We start from the raw sequence: 18,942 nt of genomic DNA, 5'->3' as shown, positions 1-18,942 counted from the left end.
CGTTCATAGATGACAAAATGGTAACAAGAGATAGTCATTACCAACTGATTTGATCGCTGTGGGTTATTTGTTTTTACAAACGTAGATAGATCGCAGTACTTTGTCACTACAAATTTCACAGTTGCATTTCACAGCAGGTTCGTACAGCAGCCATTTATAAGCATGATGAATGCGCGGTCAGTTTTTCAGACTGGCAGCAGACATACCGTCGTTCGAGTCTCCGAAAAACACTTTGATATATATAAAAACATACGACACTTTTATATATACAGTAATTTAACTTCATTGAAAAAGAGGAAACATAATATTCTAGCCCTTTCGTGATGTTTGAGTGTGAAGAGTGCCACCTGAACGTTGAGTGCCAACACCATTGTATATTCCCCGCAGCAATGTGATGGTCGTCGGGACTGTGAAGAAGGTGAGGACGAGGAGCAGTGTGCCAAACAGCTGAACTTCGAGGTGCGGCTCGTCAACGGCTCTGGCCCCCACGAGGGCCGCGTCGAGGTCAAAGGTAACACAAAAAACATGAATAATGGAAACGCTTCGGTCCTCGGACCTTATCCATTCCAAATGCGACTAAGGACCAACGTCCCGGGACCAAAACGTTTCCAATAAGCATTTGTAATCTGTAAGTGGTTCTAGGGATTATCTTCCCCTCGAACTGGTCTCAGACCAGACCTTCAAGGCTGAAAGGACATACTACAGGATTAAAAACTACTAAGACGCGCAGAGGAGAATAAAGGTATTTGTATACCGAATATAAGAACAAGTCTGTAAGATTTACCTGGCAACTTACGTGTTATGATTTTATAAGAAGTGCTGTCTTTTGTTTTTATTACTTGTTGATTTGTTGAAGTTTTGTTATCACCAGAGAGCTTATGGTGACTCGTTTTTTTTGGCAGTGTTCGGTCGATGGGGCCCCGTGTGTGACGACATGTGGGGGGTGCCAGATGGGGACGTAGTGTGCCAACAACTGGGCTTTACTTCCGGAGCTAAGGAAGTCTTCCAAAACTCACGGTGAGTAAACTCCAGTATTCTTGTACTTTTTTGGCCTTCCTATTTTTTTTAATACCGATCTATAATTTGGGTTTTATTTAACGAATTTCCCACCAGTACCGTAGCTGGAACAATTCACAATAAAATCACACAAATAGGAAATGAGAACTGAACAACACTGAGCCATATGGCAACTTGTTAACAGACAACACTGAAGAATAAAGAAGGCACAATACCCTGACTGGAACAATACACAAACAACCCTCACATAGGAGAAAGAAACTTATGACGATCGAAACGTCGTCGTAAGTTTCGTTCTCTTATGTGCTGGTTGTGTTTGTAATAGGTAACACTCCTATATAGCTATTGTTCTTTTTTAAATGGGACGAAACCTAGGTCAGGTAGGCCTACTTGTGGTCATGGTGCGTTGGTATAAATTTGTGTTGTGTCTATTTGTGCTGGTTTCCGTAATTTTTATTACCTTACTTTGTTTTGGATGTTATATTTTGACTGCCAAGAACGCTGACTTCCACCTGTGCTCACCTGATTTCCCTTCTCACAGCTTTGGCTCTGGCACCAGTCAGTATCTGATGGATGATCTCAACTGCCATGGTAAGGAGACCTCGCTGGCTGAATGCGACTTCGCTGGCTGGGGCGAACACGACTGTCAGGAGTCAGAGGTGAGTACTCCTTCTCAGTGTGGTTCCCAAGGGGGTGTCGTTGGGTCCCCCTTGGTGTGGTGGTTCCCAAGAGGGTGTCGCCGGGTACCCCTCAGTGTGGTGGTTCCCCTCGGTGTGGTGGTTCCCGAGGGAGTGTGGCTGGGTCCCGTTTGGTGTGTTGCCTCCTGAAAAGGTGTGGCTATTAGCAAACAGCTTAATTGGTTGTTCGCTTGGTAGATTAGTTGATCATTTGACTAGCTGCTTGTACAAGAACGAAAACTCCTACGTGACACTTATGCTATCAGACGTTTCGTTCCTTCCCCAGTAATAGGAACGGTCTCTGTATTCCCGAATTTTGATGACTGTGTAGTCTATGCTAACTGATAAAGTCAGTGCCTTTCAGACTGATCGAAAGAAAGTACCTTTATTTTTTATCTTCAAGTTTCTTTTTCTTTTATTTCTCGTCTTTTTTCCAGGCGGCAGGAGTGATGTGCTTCCAGGCTGGGGAGTCGTGTTCCCATGAGCAGTGGAAGTGCGACAACGGTCGCTGCGTCGGCCTCAGGTTCCTCTGCGACACCGTCGACGACTGTCACGACAACTCCGACGAGGATCGAGAGATGTGCGAGGTACAACTAACTCTCACCGATCTTAAACGACTTTCCGGCAACTCATACATTATTATTTCCACACTGTTATTCATTTGTTTTGTCTCCCTGTACTTTTCTGTCTCCTGCATAATGTTTCTTTCAGAGTGCAGCAGTAAGATAATAGTCACCCAGTCCAATAACTAACTGATGGTTTCGTGAGTTATGTATTGTAATAATCTGAACCATCCTGATAGAACCACTATTACATATTACATCTGCAGAAAATACGTAAACTACTGTTACTCTTTAGTCTTAATAACCAGGAGAATAAAATTCACAATGTAGTGGTTGTAGCAGTTCACAATTAACCCTATAACAAATCACAACTAATCCTCAATACCGTGGCTATAACAAGTCACGACTAGCCCACAATACCGTGGCTATAACAAGTCACGACTAACCCACAGTACCGTGGCTATAACAAATCACAACTAATCCTCAATACCGTGGCTATAACAAGTCACAACTAACCCACAATACCGTGGCTATAGCAAATCACAACTAATCCTCAATACCGTGGCTATAACAAGTCACGACTAGCCCACAATACCGTGGCTATAACAAGTCACGACTAACCCACAGTACCGTGGCTATAACAAATCACAACTAACCCTCAATGACGTGGCTATAACAAGTCACAACTAACCCTCAATACCGTGGCTATAAGAAGTCACAACTAACCCACAATACCGTGGCTATAACAAATCACAATCCAAAATACCGTGACTGCACCAGTTCACAATTAACATACAATACCGTGGACGAAACAAGTCACGACTAACCCACAATACCGTGCCTGCTACAACTCACAACACTGTGGCTGCGACAATTCACAATTAATCCACAAACTAAAAATGCAACGTGGACGACATTTTGGTCAATCGTCTTGTCACCTCTAGGTTCGTTGTGTCTACTTAACCATTAATATTTCACTGTAATTGCACTTACATTCACTCCTCTTCCAATTTCCATAGGCCCCGGTAGAGGTGCGTCTCGTAGGCGGTGGCGCAGGCGTTGGTCCGAGTAATGGAGTGGAGACAGTCCAGGGACGCGTAGAAGTGAAGCACCTGGGTATCTGGGGCAGTGTGTGTGATGATGACATCGGTATGGAGGAAGGGCATGTAAGCACAAAGACCAGTTTTCACCCGAGGTTTGAACTGATCTTCCTATGGTAACACAGACACGCCTTATAGAGGGTATTTCATTGGTAGGAGGCCCCGAGTTGGTATTTTCGAAGTACATAATGTCTGTAGTAAACAATAACTCGGAGACTCCTACGAGTGAAACACTCTGTGTATGTTTATCAGGGTTGGTCGAACATTTTGTTAGTGGGTTTAGGTTTGAGTAAGACTTGCCAAGTATGGGCCAGTAGGCCTGCTGCGGTGCTGCTCCTCTTTTATGATCTTATGTAGATATCGACAGCGAAGCAAATAAGACAAGATGCGATTTTTGACATTTTATTGAGAAGACGATATTTCCACCAATCAAATCATTGATGAAGTCTCTGGTGAAAGTAACGTTTTCTCAACAAAATGCCATAAAATCACTTACTGTGTCATATTTAGAGATGCTTATAATACCAGAGTAAGACTGTTTAACAGGGTTTCGCTCAAAATGAATGAAACATTAATATAAGCTTGCTTGGCTATGTCTTTGTATTACACTATTCTTCAGCATATTTGCCGTCCAACTATTCTGTCCAGACACAGGAGCAAATTAGGTCCTCATATGACTAGGATCAGAGTCAGGAAAAATGTTCCCTGGCAACAAACACTGCGTGGGCGAAACTTCGTCAATAAAGATCATCTAGCACTACATTTGTGTCTGCATGCATTGTCTCTAGTCAGCATAACTCTGTGTTCCCTCTGCAGGTGTTGTGTCGCATGCTGGGGTGGGAAGGGGCCTCTCACATCGACAAGAATAATACTTTCGGCCCTGGTAGTGGTCCGGTGTGGCTGGACGACGTGCGGTGCCTGGGGTATGAGACCAGTGTGACACAGTGCCAACACGTGCCCTGGGGCCAGACCAATTGCGACCACACTGAGGACGTCGGACTTCGATGCTCAAAAAATCCAGCGGTTGGTCGAATTTACAAACATCATAACTCTTAGAAACCCGCCATCAAAAAAAAAAAAAATGCAGCTCTTAAAATATCCTCAACAAAATATACAAATCCTAGCGTGAAGAATGTCTTCTGGAGGTGTTATCTTCTTTATTACAGAGGAACGAGCCGAGTCAGCCTGAGGTATCACCGCCTGCGTCGGGGCTGCCACCCACGTGTGGGAGGCGGGCAGTGGAAGACAGGCCGCCCTCCCTTATTATGGAGTCCCCCAAGGTGGTGGGGGGCCACACGCCCCCTCCTGGAGCCCATCCCTGGATGGTCAGACTCTACTAGTATTTTGCTAGTTTGATTTGGCAGTCTCATTACATTGTATTAACCATGGCATCATTATTAATATTATATTAAAATATATGGCTAATTACATGAGCTGGATCTCACGAATGGTATATTGTAAAAGACGAGACATAGTCACCAAATGCAAAGTACTCACAAGGATGAGGGTACATAAATGGAAGCTGGACACCTTATTGAAGCTGAGAGAAGTTAAATAGCAAAAAGTCACAATACTGTGACTGGAACAATACACAATTAACCCGCACATAGGAGAGACGACGTTTCGGTTCGACTTGGACCAGCCATTGGACTTGGACGAGCCATTGCTCGGTTGATTTTTCGCTTTGAGTTGCGAGTAGTGTCATCCTGCCAGAATGTTCTGTAATGTATGCCCTAAGCAAACAACAATTCTGGAACATACATAATACATGTTCGGCAGGCCAGCTGGTTGGGTGGCCGGCTGGCTGGCCGATTTGCTTTTGCTGTCTCTATCTCCTGTCTTTCTGTATCTATTTCTGTCTCTATCTAGTCTGTCTCTATCTCTGTCTCTGTCTCTATCTAACAGGTACACATAAATACAGTTATACATAGTGTAAATTACCTAGGATAATCCAAAAATCCAGACAAAGTGCTATATTATGCTTGTAGATATACGGCATAATAAGCATGACTGGCAAGTAAGACATTTTCACCTGTTCAGTAATCAGACGTGACTAACTCTGCATCGTGTGCAATACCTGTTGGTTCATGAGTGGCTCTCTCTCTGAGACAGAGAGACAAGTAGAGAGACAGGAAGACAGAAACACAGGCAGACAGAAAGACAAACAGAGACAGAGATAAACAGAGACAGAACTAAACAGACAGATATATATACTCCAGCATTTCTAAAACATTGCTAGGACCTGGCAAAAAATGCATAAATCATTTCTTATTGATAAATACATTTTACTTATTTAAAAACCCGTAACAAAAAAATTGGGGTGGTTTTCTAGGGGCTGAAACGGATTAATGGCATTTCAATTAATTTCAATGAGGAAAATCGATTTGATATACGAGGAAATTGAGTTACGAGCTCTGTCATGGGATGGATTAAACTCGTAAGTCATGGTACCACTGTATTATTGTATTTGAAATGGTCTAAAAATCTATTGGGAATTGCTTTATCGTTTTCTACTAGCCAAAATACCGTTGCCATTGCCAATATTTTTAACCTTCAGAAACAATGTTGTTAATTCACATTGTTTTATTCATATTTAACATACTAAGAATCTAAGAATAAAATCTGAATGAAATTTGACGATAAACAAAAATGATCCAAAGAAGAACCCATAAAATTTAATTTGGCAATAGCAGAGCAGAGGCTGATACGTTAATGATTTTGAAAACAAATGTAGGAGATCCCGTCAGCTGACCAATACACAGGTATGGAAAAGTTGTCCACTCAGGTGGAAAACATCAAAAAACCAGTGAAAACCCTGCAGTTTGGAAATGCAAAAAGGTTCAGGTCAAGCGAAACATTGACCAGTTTTTTCTTTGCAGTCTCTGGCATCAGGAGTGAATTGTACTGTGACTTTTGTTCTATTTAATTAATAGTAAGACTAGTATGTGATAATTATTATAACCATAACTAAGTGCTACACCCACAAAGTGATAAGCCAGAGGTAAACACAGGTGGCTATCAACCTGAGAACGAGGTCAGGGCCATCCCAGTGGTGTGGAGGAGCGATACTGACAGCAGATTACGTGCTGACAGCTGCCCACTGCGTTATCAAGTACCCGGCCACCACCTTCCTCCTCAAGATAGGAGACTACTCCACTATGGTAATTATGCTTCTTTAGCCTTATCATTTACACGAGAATCATTAATTAAGGCTGCTAATAACCTTATCATCACCAATGAAGGATACTATAATCCTTGTAAAAGGGGTAAAATTAAATACTTAGCTTATAAACATGGAGAAATATACACATTTCAATGTACATATTCTTGTGTGTGTATGTGTGTGTGTGTGTGTGTGTGTGTGTGTGTGTGTGTGTGTGTGTGTGTGTTTTGTGTTTGTGTGTATTTTTGTGTAAAAGTAAAAGTTTGCTCTATCCTCTTGATAGATCTGATAAACATATCATTAAATGACAACTTGTAACTAGTGTCATATGTGCATCCCTCCAGTCTGCCTTTCTTCTTCCCTTCTTTATCTCATTTACTTTCTTTTTCTTCCTCTCCTTCCTACATTTACCATTTTCTTTCTCCACACAATCCTCATTTCTGTCTGTCCCACCCTAGAAAATAATGCTTCTTACTCTTTAGCATTCTATCCCCTATTCTCCCTTCTCTTTCAGCCATTGCCTATTTCTTTCTTTTTAGCTTTTGCTCCATTGCTCACCCTTTTCAATGACCGTGTAACTTCACACAGGATAAGGAAGAGGAAGAGCAGGAGTTCTACGTGTCCTCTGTGATCATCCACCCAGAGTTCGACAAGGGTCCATACCTCAACAACGATGTGGCTCTCCTCAAGATTGTCAGGAAGAATGGGAAGGGTATACAGTAAGTCTCTTCCCCCTCCCCCCCCACATACAACTTCACTATTTTTGGAACGTTTCTGGAACGTAACCCTATTTTTCCAATAAGTTCCATAGTTCAGTTAGCGCTAAAACAGGAACGTAACCCCTTGTTTTCCAATAGGTTCTATAGTTAAGTTAGCGCTAAGAGATTAAACGCTGATTTTCAAGAACGTAACCATAACATTTTATCGTTTTTGATGATTTTTTTGGATATAAACAATTAATTATATTGTGGCTGCAGATTCTTATTATTATTTTATTCACGAGGAAGCTCTTAATGCATAAAAGTCATATAGGACCTAGAGAATGAGAAGTGATCAGCTTTAAAACGAAAAGGGGAGAGCAACATGCAGTACCTAGGGATTGGAAGGTAATTAGATTTGATCCATGGGAAAGGAGGATAGTTTGGTAGCACCAATTCCTGGCATCAAGAGCCCTTTACCAGCACCATGGTGGGGGATGGTTGCTAATTCACTATTTTCTTTTCTGCAAGGTTTGGCAAGTTGGTGCTTCCTGTGTGTCTGGTACCGTCCAACTGGAAGTACCATTCCTACCTCAACTGTACCGTTGCAGGGTGGGGCAGCCTGGGTATTTCAGAGGGTATGTATCCTCCATTGTCCTAAGCACAATGTTAAATAGATACTGCCATTGTTTACACATCAAATCAGATCCACCGTTGCTCCAAGACCAAACACATCCAAGTACAATGCAAAAAAAAAAAAAAATGAAAAGATATCCCAGAGGTAATCCAAGCACCTGCCGACCATTCTAGGAAAGAGGCGTATCTCAGAGCATTCATTTTCCTGCAGGATACTCCAATGTGCTGCAGTCTGCCCTCCTGCCCATCCTGCCAGAGGAGGTGTGTACTGCAGAGTACGTGTATGGGGCATCACGACTTACCCAGGGGATGTACTGTGCAGGATACCTGGAAGGGGGTATTGATACCTGTCAGGGTGACTCTGGAGGTCCGATGGTTTGCTTCGTGGATGGTGAGTGATTATAATTATTATTGCCAGTGCATATAGAAGCTTAAAAATGTGTACACTATCATTTTGTTAAGTCTGCAATAGTGCTAGGTTTAAAAAACAATGCAAAAGTAAAAATATTACAGTACTATATTGCTAACCGCAAAATATTTTCATCCTTTGCTTACGGTGACTGACAAATGAACATTTTAAAAGAAGTAATTATCAGAGGAATATTGACGGGGATAGTGGAGCTGGTGTGATCTTCTAACACTTATCTATCCCAGTATTCCACATGTCTTTCTCACAAAGCTTGATCATTTCTAGCTTTTGATTTAAAGAGACTTTTGGCTCTTTTCACTAGCATTACCGTTAGGGGCCATTGTACTGTAATTAATAATTACAACAATATCAAAATAAGTAAAAAGTTCGAAAATTGCCAGAATACGACACTCAGACACAGTGCACAGTTATAAGCAGACTGAACACTGGTCATCTGATGTGCGCCTCACCTCCGAAACACTGCCCAAAATAATTAACATGAATATAATTGAAAAGTGCCGTATTAGCAAAACACTCTAAAACGAGCGCCGTATTTACGAGGTATTCCTGTGTGTGTGTGTATATATATATATATATATATATATATATATATATATATATATATATATATATATATATATATATATATATATATATATATATACATATATATATATATATATATATATATATATATATATATATATATATATATATATATATGTATGTATATATATATATATATATATATATATATATATATATATATATATATATATATATATATATATATATATATATATATATATATATATATAAACATCACTTTATACAAATTGCTTTCAATCGTTTATCTGGCCTAATGTTAAAATTTATTTTCCAATAATGCAACATCTGATAGCAGCGAGGGTTGTTCCTCTCAGGCCTCCCACCCAGATTTCTAACTGTACTGACAGTACACTTGCTACCTGCAATGAGCTAAGCTCTACCCCCTCTCTTCACCAGGTCGCTACACTGCTGTAGGAATCACCAGCTGGGGCTCCGGGTGTGCCAGACCCAACAAACCTGGCGTCTACACCAGACTTACTCGCTACCTTCAGTGGATCTACTCCAACCTAGACTAACTTATTCAGCATCTGCCAGTTAATATATTCCAGCCTGGGCTAGCTTACTGATGTGCCAGTGAATCTACTCTAATCTGGACTAGCTCGCTCATGAAAACAGTCGATCTACGCCGGTCTGAAGTCGATCTACGCCGGTCTGAAGTCGATCTATGCCAATCTGAGCTTCCTTAATCAAAACAGTCCATCTACGCTAGTCTGAGCTAGTTCATTCATCTAAACAGTCGATCTATGCTAATCTCAGCTACCTTACTCATCTGTGAGTCAGTTTTCCATATGAGATAATTTTCAAATCTACATGCCGACCTAGTTCTGATGGAGACAATGACAAACTGCCGATAGTTTTAAAACAAGATATGACTCAGTGAAAGACTTCAACCCGACTCAGGGCTTTTTCCAACTACGCTGAAAAAGTCCAATGTGAAAAAAAGACATTCAAACAGAACTCGTTGAAGGAAACATTATGCTGTGAATAGTTTTTCTTGGGTCTGACAGAGGGACAACTCAGCAAGGAGACTATAATGGCGGAGCCAGGTGGCTAGCAGCCGTGAGAGATTAGGTTAGGTTAGGTAAGACTGGTCAGGAAACAGGACAAATGTTTCCTGGTGCTGGTCTTAGTCATATGATAACCCACCGCTGGAGTTTTTGGTTATCTGAAAGAGAACTTCCACTGGCTTACCCGTCCATCTCTTTAACCATTTTTTTGGACTAGCGAGAGATGTTTACCTGTCTCTGCATTAGGACTGAAGAAGCCGCTCGTGGCGAAACGTTTCCTTTAATAACTGTCCTGAACTGCACTTGTCTTTTCTCCACATTGAGCTTTTCTAGTGGACATGAGGAAGCCAACTGTCAGGTGAAATATCTTCATTGTTTTTATGTCTTTTCGACTGACCTTGGTTTGCCACAGGTGACTTGAAACCTGTTTGCCAGTCTATCCAATCTAGCTTTTGCTGGATCCAGTCTTGTAGCATTCATCAGGATTCTAGTAGCACAAATTCGGACTCCCACAGCACAAATCCGGATTCCCAAAGCACAAATCCAGACTTCCGTACCACAAATCCTGACTCCAATAGCACAAATCCGGACTTCCGTACCACAAATCTGGACTCTCATAGCACAAATCCGGACTTCCGTACAACAAATCCAGACTCCCACAGCACAAATTCAGACTCCCACAGCACAAATCCAGACTCCCACAGCACAAATCCAGACTCCCACAGCACAAATCCAGACTCCCACAGCACAAATCCAGACTCCCATAGCACAAATCCAGACTCCCACAGCACAAATCCAGACTCCCATAGCACAAATCCAGACTCCCACAGCACAAATCCAGACTCCCACAGCACAAATCCAGACTCCCACAGCACAAATCCAGACTCCCATAGCACAAATCCAGACTCTCACAGCACAAATCCAGCCTCCCACAGCACAAATCCAGCCTCCCACAGCACAAATCCAGCCTCCCACAGCACAAATCCAGACTCCCATAGCACAAATCATTCATAAAACCCATGAGTAAAAAAGAACATTCCCATAACATTTATTACACTGAACGAATTTTATTTAGTATTGTCCACTGTGAAGTTGAGTTTTAAAAGTCGTGTGTGTGTACTCACCTAGTTGTGGTTGCAGGGGTCGATTCACAGCTCCTGGCCCCACCTCTTCAATGGTGGCTACTAAATCACTCTTCCTGCTCTATGAGCTTTATCATACCTCTTCTTAAAGCTATGTATGGATCCTGCCTCCAATACATCACTTCCCAGACTGTTCCACTTCCTGACAACTCTGTGACTGAAAGAAATACTTCCTAACATCCCTGTGTGTGTGTGTGTGTGTGTGTGTGTGTGTGTGTGTGTGTGTGTGTGTGTGTGTGTGTGTGTGTGTGTGTGTGTGTGTGTGCGTGTAATACTAGCTTACATAAATAATATCTAATATACATGTAAATAATTATATTATGTCTTATATATTTAAAAAAAATATCTTGGCTTCATTTTCTTTTGGTGTCAAAAATGTAAAATTTACTTTCCATTTATTGTTGAAATAAAAATTGATCCAAAAAGTTTTATTTCGAAAATTCCATTATTATTACTGGTGAATTCATTTATAATTAATTATGGAGTGAATAAATGAATGATGAATCAAAATGTCGTTACTGGAACAATTCACAAACAATTTTAATTTCTGAGAGGAAATGTTGGACGACGTTTCGGTTATTGAACGTCGTCTCAAGTTTTCTTTTCCAAATGTGTCAATTTTGACCATTGCAAACTCAGTTGATGCTAGTCCAGCCCAATTTTGACCATTGCAAACTAGTCCAGCCCAATCTATTCCGTTTTTTGGGGTGAATTTGTAATATAAATCAAGTTAGAAACTCTAATTGCCCAGTGAGAAAACAATGTAAACAATAATATTGTTATAAACTTTACATAATTAATTTGCAAGATAATATGATGAAACATTCTATTTCTGCAAACAATTAATGCATCTCTTCAGTTTTTCAAGGCAAATAATTTCTCTTAACAATAAACACAGTGAAGAGATAGAAGGTCAGTGACATCTTGTCTGAGAAGCCGTGACCACGGATCTTTTTTATTGTTACTAGTTGTGGTATTTATCAAAAATCCAGGTACTTTTCTATGGTTATGTAGTACCAGGTTGTGCTGTAAACCGGCTAAGCTCCATCAGCATTCAGTCAGGAAGAGGATATAGACGTAATATGTAGTTTGGATTTTTAACACTGGAATATGGGTACACTATGTACAAGAGTCGAACACAAGTTAAACATGGTGGTATGTAGCATTTTAGAAAAAGCAATGAATGTGAGAACATTCTTGACAACAAAAGTGATAAAGCACCCATACAATCAGATCTGTTGTGAGATGTGTACCAGCTGGAGGATCAAGAGAATCTAATTTCTGGAGTGTTTTTAAAAACACTGAGTTTCTCAGGAAACCACCCTCCTGAAACATCAGAATGCCTCAGCACCTCGCTAACCAAACAGACTCTAAAGCGGTCAGCTCACTGCTAGAGGGCTCTGGCTAGCTGTGCTTCCAGGGGTGAGAGAAGTGCGTCGCATACAAAACACACGAGAGAGATACGTGAATTGCCGTACCAAGGACACGACCCTGTACACCCAGCACAAGTGACAACCCCGCACCCAAACATTGTTAGACGGCTGAGGTCCCCCACCAGTCAGCTAATTCGTAGGATGCCTCCAGAGCTTAATAAGTTAATGAGACCACTTTCTTCTATTGCCTCGACCCAAGTGATAGTGCTTGATAGAATATAGAATTATTTAATAAAAAACTTAACACGTGTCATCTTCATCCAAGTACTACCACAGAGTCAACAGATATCATGGTTAAAACAGGTCAGTTGCATGCTGAAGACACACATCTCATTCATGGGTATCTTATGGAGAAACGCTCCGCACCGTTCAGTGAGAACTGTCAAGTACTCACAGACTTGTCCTGTTTATCAGAAGGCTAGCAGAACTCTACTTCCGCCTTCGCCACTGCTGGACAGCGCCGCCTTTCATACAAACTCCCTCTAACTTTTTTGTCAGCAACAGCTTTATTACACCTTTGATTATATTTTTCCTTTAGCACGTCCCATTACCTTAGCTAACTCTGCCTCTCACATACTCCTAACCCTCACTAATCTCTGATCTTCGTATATTCCAAGTTTAGCACATTCCATCTTGCAGCGCTGTATGACCCCTATGAGTTTAGCGCTTTGACTGGAAGACAGCAGAGCACATTAAGATGTGAATATTCAGAGTGAACCGGATACTTACTGTGTTGTCTCTCAGTGTACTCGTGGGGTCCCTGCTTTTCATTTGGGGGATGTTCCATCTCCTGCCGAGTCTTTTGCTTTCGTAGGGAGTGATTTTCGTGTGCAGATTTGGGACTACTTCCTCTAGGATTTTCGAAGTGTATATTATCATGTATCGGTCTCGCCTACGTCCCAGGAAGTGCAAATCAAGGGACTTCAACCGTACTCAGTAATTTAGGTGCTTTATCATACTTATATGTGCAATGAAAGTTCTCTGAATATTCTCAAGGTCTGCAATTTCGCCAGCCTTGAAAGGGGCAGTTAGTGTACAGCAGTATTCCAGCCTAGAGAGAACAAACGATTTGAAGAGAATCATCATGGGCTTGGTGTCCAGTTTTGAAGGTTCTCATTATCCATAGAGAGAGAGACGTAAGCCACAGCACCGTGTCTTTCTTTTGCGGATGACACCCGAATTTGCATGATAGTGTCATCCATGGAAGATACTTCATGTTTCCAAGCGGACATCAACCAAATCTTTAAATGGGCAGCAGAAAAAATATGAAATTCAACGAAGAAAAATTTCAATTATGTACTCCGATATGGAAAACTCGAAGAAATTAAAACTGTATAGGAGTATAAAAAATATTCCAACCACACAATACAGAGAAAAACTAATGTTTTTTCGCTATATTGTCCTTGATATATATTGTAAAAATGACAGTCTGAATAATTTCCATTCATATTAAACATGAAACTAAATTATCCAACACTCTCCTAATACTCTTTATTTTAACTTCAAAGCTTTAAAAAAAATGAAACCTGAAAAAATGTAAAATTCAAAGACAATTTAGATGAACAGTTTCGGATTTTATGTACGTTACTAGGCAGCCATGAAAATTCTCTGGATACGCCCCCTACTGGCCGACCAGGAAAGTTAGCTGAATACGCCCCTTCAACGAACTGTATATAATCCAGAACTAAGATTACAGTACACGAGTGAACTTCAGTTACCAACTGTGACGGTGGTCACTCTGCCCGTTGCACTCGGGGTACACACTGCCTTTCCTTACATCTACAGCATCCAGGACGTCACCGAGAGGGATGAAGCATCCATTTATCCATCCCTTGACATTACTGTTCCACATGTTACTGTTGGCACTATGCACGCATTTAACTCGAGCGGTAAGTGCTAATTTTTGTTAGTTGAAGGTAAGTTCCATTTTATTTTCACTGCGTGTGTGTGTGTGTTTGTGTGTATGTGTGTGTGTGTGTGTGTGTGTGTGTGTGTGTGTGTGTGTGTGTGTGTGTGTGTGTGTGTGTGTGTGTGTGTGTGTGTGTGTGTGTGTGTGTGTTGCCATTTTGTCCTAGGCACATGTCGATTAGACACTAGGCCTGTTGTATATGAGTACGTGTATGTGTGTGTGTGTGTGTGTGTGTGTGTGTGTGTGTGTGTGTGTGTGTGTGTGTGTGTGTGTGTGTGTGTGTATGTGTGTGTGTGTGTGTATGTGTGTGTGTGTGTGTGTGTGTGTGTACTCACCTAGTTGAGGTTGCGGGGGTCGAGTCCGAGCTCCTGGCCCCGCCTCTTCACTGATCGCTACTAGGTCACTCTCCCTGAGCCGTGAGCTTTATCATACCTCTGCTTAAAGCTATGTATGGATCCTGCCTCCACTACATCGCTTCCCAAACTATTCCACTTACTGACTACTCTGTGGCTGAAGAAATACTTCCTAACATCCCTGTGATTCATCTGTGTCTTCAGCTTCCAACTGTGTCCCCTTGTTACTGTGTCCAATCTCTGGAACATCCTGTCTTTGTCCACCTTGTCAATTCCTCTCAGTATTCTGTAGGTCGTTATCATGTCCCCCCTATCTCTCCTGTCCTCCAGTGTCGTCAGGTTGATTTCCCTTAACCTCTCCTCGTAGGACATACCTCTTAGCTCTGGGACTAGCCTTGTTGCAAACCTTTGCACTTTCTCTAGTTTCTTCACGTGCTTGGCTAGGTGTGGGTTCCAAACTGGTGCCGTATACTCCAATATGGGCCTATTGTACACGGTGTACAGGGTCCTGAATGATTCCTTATTAAGATGTCGGAATGCTGTTCTGAGGTTTGCTAGGCGCCCATATGCTGCAGCAGTTATTTGGTTGATGTGCGCTTCAGGAGATGTGCCTGGTGTTATACTCACCCCAAGATCTTTTTCCTTGAGTGAGGTTTGTAGTCTCTGACCCCCTAGACTGTTCTCCGTCTGTGGCCTTCTTTGCCCTTCCCCAATCTTCATGACTTTGCACTTGGTGGGATTGAACTCCAGGAGCCAATTGCTGGACCAGGTCTGCAGCCTGTCCAGATCCCTTTGTAGTTCTGCCTGGTCTTCGATCGAGTGAATTCTTCTCATCAACTTCACGTCATCTGCAAACAGGGACACCTCAGAGTCTATTCCTTCCGTCATGTCGTTCACAAATACCAGAAACAGCACTGGTCCTAGGACTGACCCCTGCGGGACCCCGCTGGTCACAGGTGCCCACTCTGACACCTCGCCACGTACCATGACTCGCTGTTGTCTTCCTGACAAGTATTCCCTGATCCATTGTAGTGCCTTCCCTGTTATCCCTGCTTGGTCCTCCAGTTTTTGCACCAATCTCTTGTGTGGAACTGTGTGAAACGCCTTCTTGCAGTCCAAGAAAATGCAATCCACCCACCCCTCTCTCTCTTGTCTTACTGCTGTCACCATGTCATGGAACTCCAGTAGGTTTGTGACACAGGATTTCCCGTCCCTGAAACCATGTTGGCTGCTGTTGATGAGATCGTTCCTTTCTAGGTGTTCCACCACTCTTCTCCTGATAATCTTCTCCATGATTTTGCATACTATACATGTCAGTGACACTGGTCTGTAGTTTAATGCTTCATGTCTGTCTCCTTTTTTAAAGATTGGGACTACATTTGCTGTCTTCCATGCCTCAGGCAATCTCCCTGTTTCGATAGATGTATTGAATATTGTTGTTAGGGGTACACATAGCGCCTCTGCTCCCTCTCTCAATACCCATGGGGAGATGTTATCTGGCCCCATTGCCTTTGAGGTATCTAGCTCACTCAGAAGCCTCTTCACTTCTTCCTCGGTTGTGTGCACTGTGTCCAGCACTTGGTGGTGTGCCCCACCTCTCCGTCTTTCTGGAGTCCCTTCTGTCTCCTCTGTGAACACTTCTTTGAATCTCTTGTTGAGTTCTTCACATACTTCACGGTCATTTCTTGTTGTCTCTCCTCCTTCCTTCCTTAGCCTGATTACCTGGTCCTTGACTGCTGTTTTCCTCCTGATGTGGCTGTACAACCGTTTCGGGTCAGATTTGGCTTTCGCTGCTATGTCATTTTCATATTGTCTTTGGGCCTCCCTTCTTATCTGTGCATATTCGTTTCTGGCTCTACGACTGTTCTCCTTATTCTCCTGGGTCCTTTGATTTCTATATTTCTTCCATTCCCTAGCACACTTGGTTTTTGCCTCCCTGCACCTTTGGGTAAACCATGGGCTCATCCTGGCTTTTTCATTATTCCTGTTACCCTTGGGTACAAACCTCTCCTCAGCCTCCCTGCATTTTGTTGCTACATATTCCATCATCTCATTAACTGGCTTCCCTGCCAGTTCTCTGTCCCACTGAACCCCGTTCAGGTAGTTCCTCATTCCTGTGTAGTCCCCTTTCTTGTAGTTTGGCTTCATTCGTCCTGGCCTTCCTGCTTCTCCCTCCACTTGTAGCTCTACTGTGTATTCGAAGCTTAAAACCACATGGTCACTGGCCCCAAGGGGTCTTTCATATGTGATGTCCTCGATATCTGCACTACTCAAGGTGAATACTAAGTCCAGCCTTGCTGGTTCATCCTCTCCTCTCTCTCTTGTAGTGTCCCTTACGTGTTGGCACATGAAGTTTTCCAGTACCACCTCCATCATCTTAGCCCTCCATGTATCTTGGCCCCCATGTGGGTCCAAGTTCTCCCAATCGATCTTCTTGTGGTTAAAGTCACCCATGATCAGGAGCTTTGCCCTGCATGCATGAGCTCTTCTGGCCACTCTAGCCAGTGTGTCAACCATCGCTCTATTGCTCTCGTCGTACTCTTGCCTTGGCCTCCTGCTGTTCTGTGGTGGGTTATACATCACTGCTATTACCACCTTGGGACCTCCAGAGTGAAGTGTTCCCGCTATGTAATCACTTTCTTCTCCGCTGTCTCCTCTCTCCAGCTCATCAAAATTCCAGCGATTTTTGATCAGCAACGCCACTCCTCCACCCCTCCTGTTCCTTCTGTCTTTCCTCAGGATTTGGTATCCCGTTGGAAAGATGGCATCTGTTATCGTACCTGTAAGCTTGGTTTCTGTGAGAGCTATGATGTCCGGTGATGCTTCTTTGACTCTTTCATGCCACTCCTCCCACTTATTTGTTATTCCATCAGCGTTTGTGTACCATACCTTCAGTTTCCTTTCCAACACTGTGGTTTGGGGGGCCTGTGAGGGTGGGAGACCTGGTGGCATACTGTGGGATTCTATAGCTCGGTATTGGGTGGAGGCTGTGGGTATGGATTGTAGTGTGTGTTGGGATGGTGTGATAGGTTGTATGGTTCTGAGAATAGTTGTGTGTGTGCTTGCCCTTGCTGTTCTGTTCTGCTCTGACTGACCTCTGCTGGTTCCATCCTTGTCTCTTTTCCTAGCTCCTTTCGCTTTTTTGTCCTCTCCCTCAGCTGCTGTCGTTCTGATTTTGTTCTGTCTCTGTCTAGGAACACCCTCTTGTACTCTTTCGAGTATTTCAATCGTGGTTTCTCTTGGAGGATCCTGTTCCGCACTGTTTCCGTCCTGAGAATCAGCTTGATTGGTCGGTTTCTCCCCTTCGAGTACCCCCCTATTCTCTGAAAATTTACAATTTCGTCCATCTCTTCACCTATTTCTGTGATGATTTTCTCAATCTCCTTTCTTTCTTCCTGCTGCCTTTCAGTGTGTGTCCTTTCCTCTCTCTCCTGAAGCCCATGGATAAACACTGATTTTGCCCTTTCTTCCTCCCATTGCCTCACCCTCTGTGACTCTGGATCCTCCTGTATGTGGTCAGTTTCTCCCTTGATTTTTCCAGTGGCTCTTGATAGCCTGGTTGTGCCTCAGCATTCGACCTATCACCCTCTCCATCTGCAACCAGCTGTTCTTCCCTTTCACTCCTTGGTCCTCCTTGGCAGGCTGATATGACCTTAGCATAATGCATAATTCCTTCCTTCCTGTTCGGCCTCGCAGCTTCATATGCTGTGTCTTCTCTGGTCACTGCCCCTGTAACTCGCTTCAGCCTACTTATCTCAACTTCTAGGACCCTTATCTTGGCTACTGCAGTTTCGACTTGTGCCTCCCAATTCTTTGTCTCCTTCTCCAACCTCTTTTCCAATTTCACAGAGAGCTCTTTCTCCATTTTTTCAGAAAGCTCTCCTAATTTTCTCTCCCACTCTTGTTCCATCCTTTTCCACTGCTCCTCCATCCACTCCTCCCTACCAGAACCATTCTCATCCGATCCTTGGTTCCTGCGAGTCCCCACCATTTTTTTTTTTTTTTTTTTTTTTTTTTTTTGAGAGAGAGAGAAGAGAGAAGGGAAAGGTAGAGGGGGAGAGAGAGTGAAGGGAAGAGTAGGAGAGGGGAGAGTTAGAAGGGAAAATGGGGAAGAGAGAGAGCAAGAGAGAGAGCAAGAGAGAGAGAGAGCAAGAGAGAGAGAGAGAGAGAGAGAGAGAGAGAGAGAGAGAGAGAGAGAGAGAGAGAGAGAGAGAGAGAGAGAGAGA

At 42.8% G+C, this 18,942-nt stretch overlaps 2 protein-coding genes across 6 annotated transcripts in view; both read left to right on the top strand.

Moving 5' to 3' along the window:
• The window catches only part of LOC128690441 (serine protease svh-1-like), a 37,070-nt gene extending 27,023 nt beyond the window's left edge, over positions 1–10,047 (top strand). For all 4 annotated transcript variants that reach the window (XM_070089694.1, XM_070089697.1, XM_070089695.1 and 1 more), the window contains exons 21-32: positions 388–511; positions 903–1,017; positions 1,559–1,676; positions 2,132–2,281; positions 3,277–3,423; positions 4,174–4,380; positions 4,524–4,682; positions 6,369–6,518; positions 7,109–7,239; positions 7,750–7,856; positions 8,066–8,245; positions 9,269–10,047. In XM_070089694.1, the coding sequence (XP_069945795.1) occupies positions 388–511; positions 903–1,017; positions 1,559–1,676; positions 2,132–2,281; positions 3,277–3,423; positions 4,174–4,380; positions 4,524–4,682; positions 6,369–6,518; positions 7,109–7,239; positions 7,750–7,856; positions 8,066–8,245; positions 9,269–9,387 (1,707 nt within the window). In that variant the 3' untranslated portion in view covers positions 9,388–10,047. The remainder of the gene's footprint in view (positions 1–387; positions 512–902; positions 1,018–1,558; positions 1,677–2,131; positions 2,282–3,276; positions 3,424–4,173; positions 4,381–4,523; positions 4,683–6,368; positions 6,519–7,108; positions 7,240–7,749; positions 7,857–8,065; positions 8,246–9,268) is intronic.
• Positions 10,048–14,163: 4,116 nt separating this feature from the next.
• The window catches only part of LOC128690438 (serine protease svh-1-like), a 109,415-nt gene continuing 104,636 nt past the window's right edge, over positions 14,164–18,942 (top strand). For both annotated transcript variants that reach the window (XM_070089693.1, XM_070089692.1), the window contains exon 1: positions 14,164–14,343. In XM_070089693.1, coding sequence (XP_069945794.1) covers positions 14,263–14,343 — 81 coding nt within the window. In that variant the 5' untranslated portion in view covers positions 14,164–14,262. The remainder of the gene's footprint in view (positions 14,344–18,942) is intronic.

The sequence above is a fragment of the Cherax quadricarinatus genome, chromosome 29, assembly GCF_038502225.1.
Source record: "Cherax quadricarinatus isolate ZL_2023a chromosome 29, ASM3850222v1, whole genome shotgun sequence".
Classification (NCBI taxonomy): domain Eukaryota; kingdom Metazoa; phylum Arthropoda; class Malacostraca; order Decapoda; family Parastacidae; genus Cherax; species Cherax quadricarinatus.
This window is presented reverse-complemented; position numbering and strand designations above follow the sequence as displayed.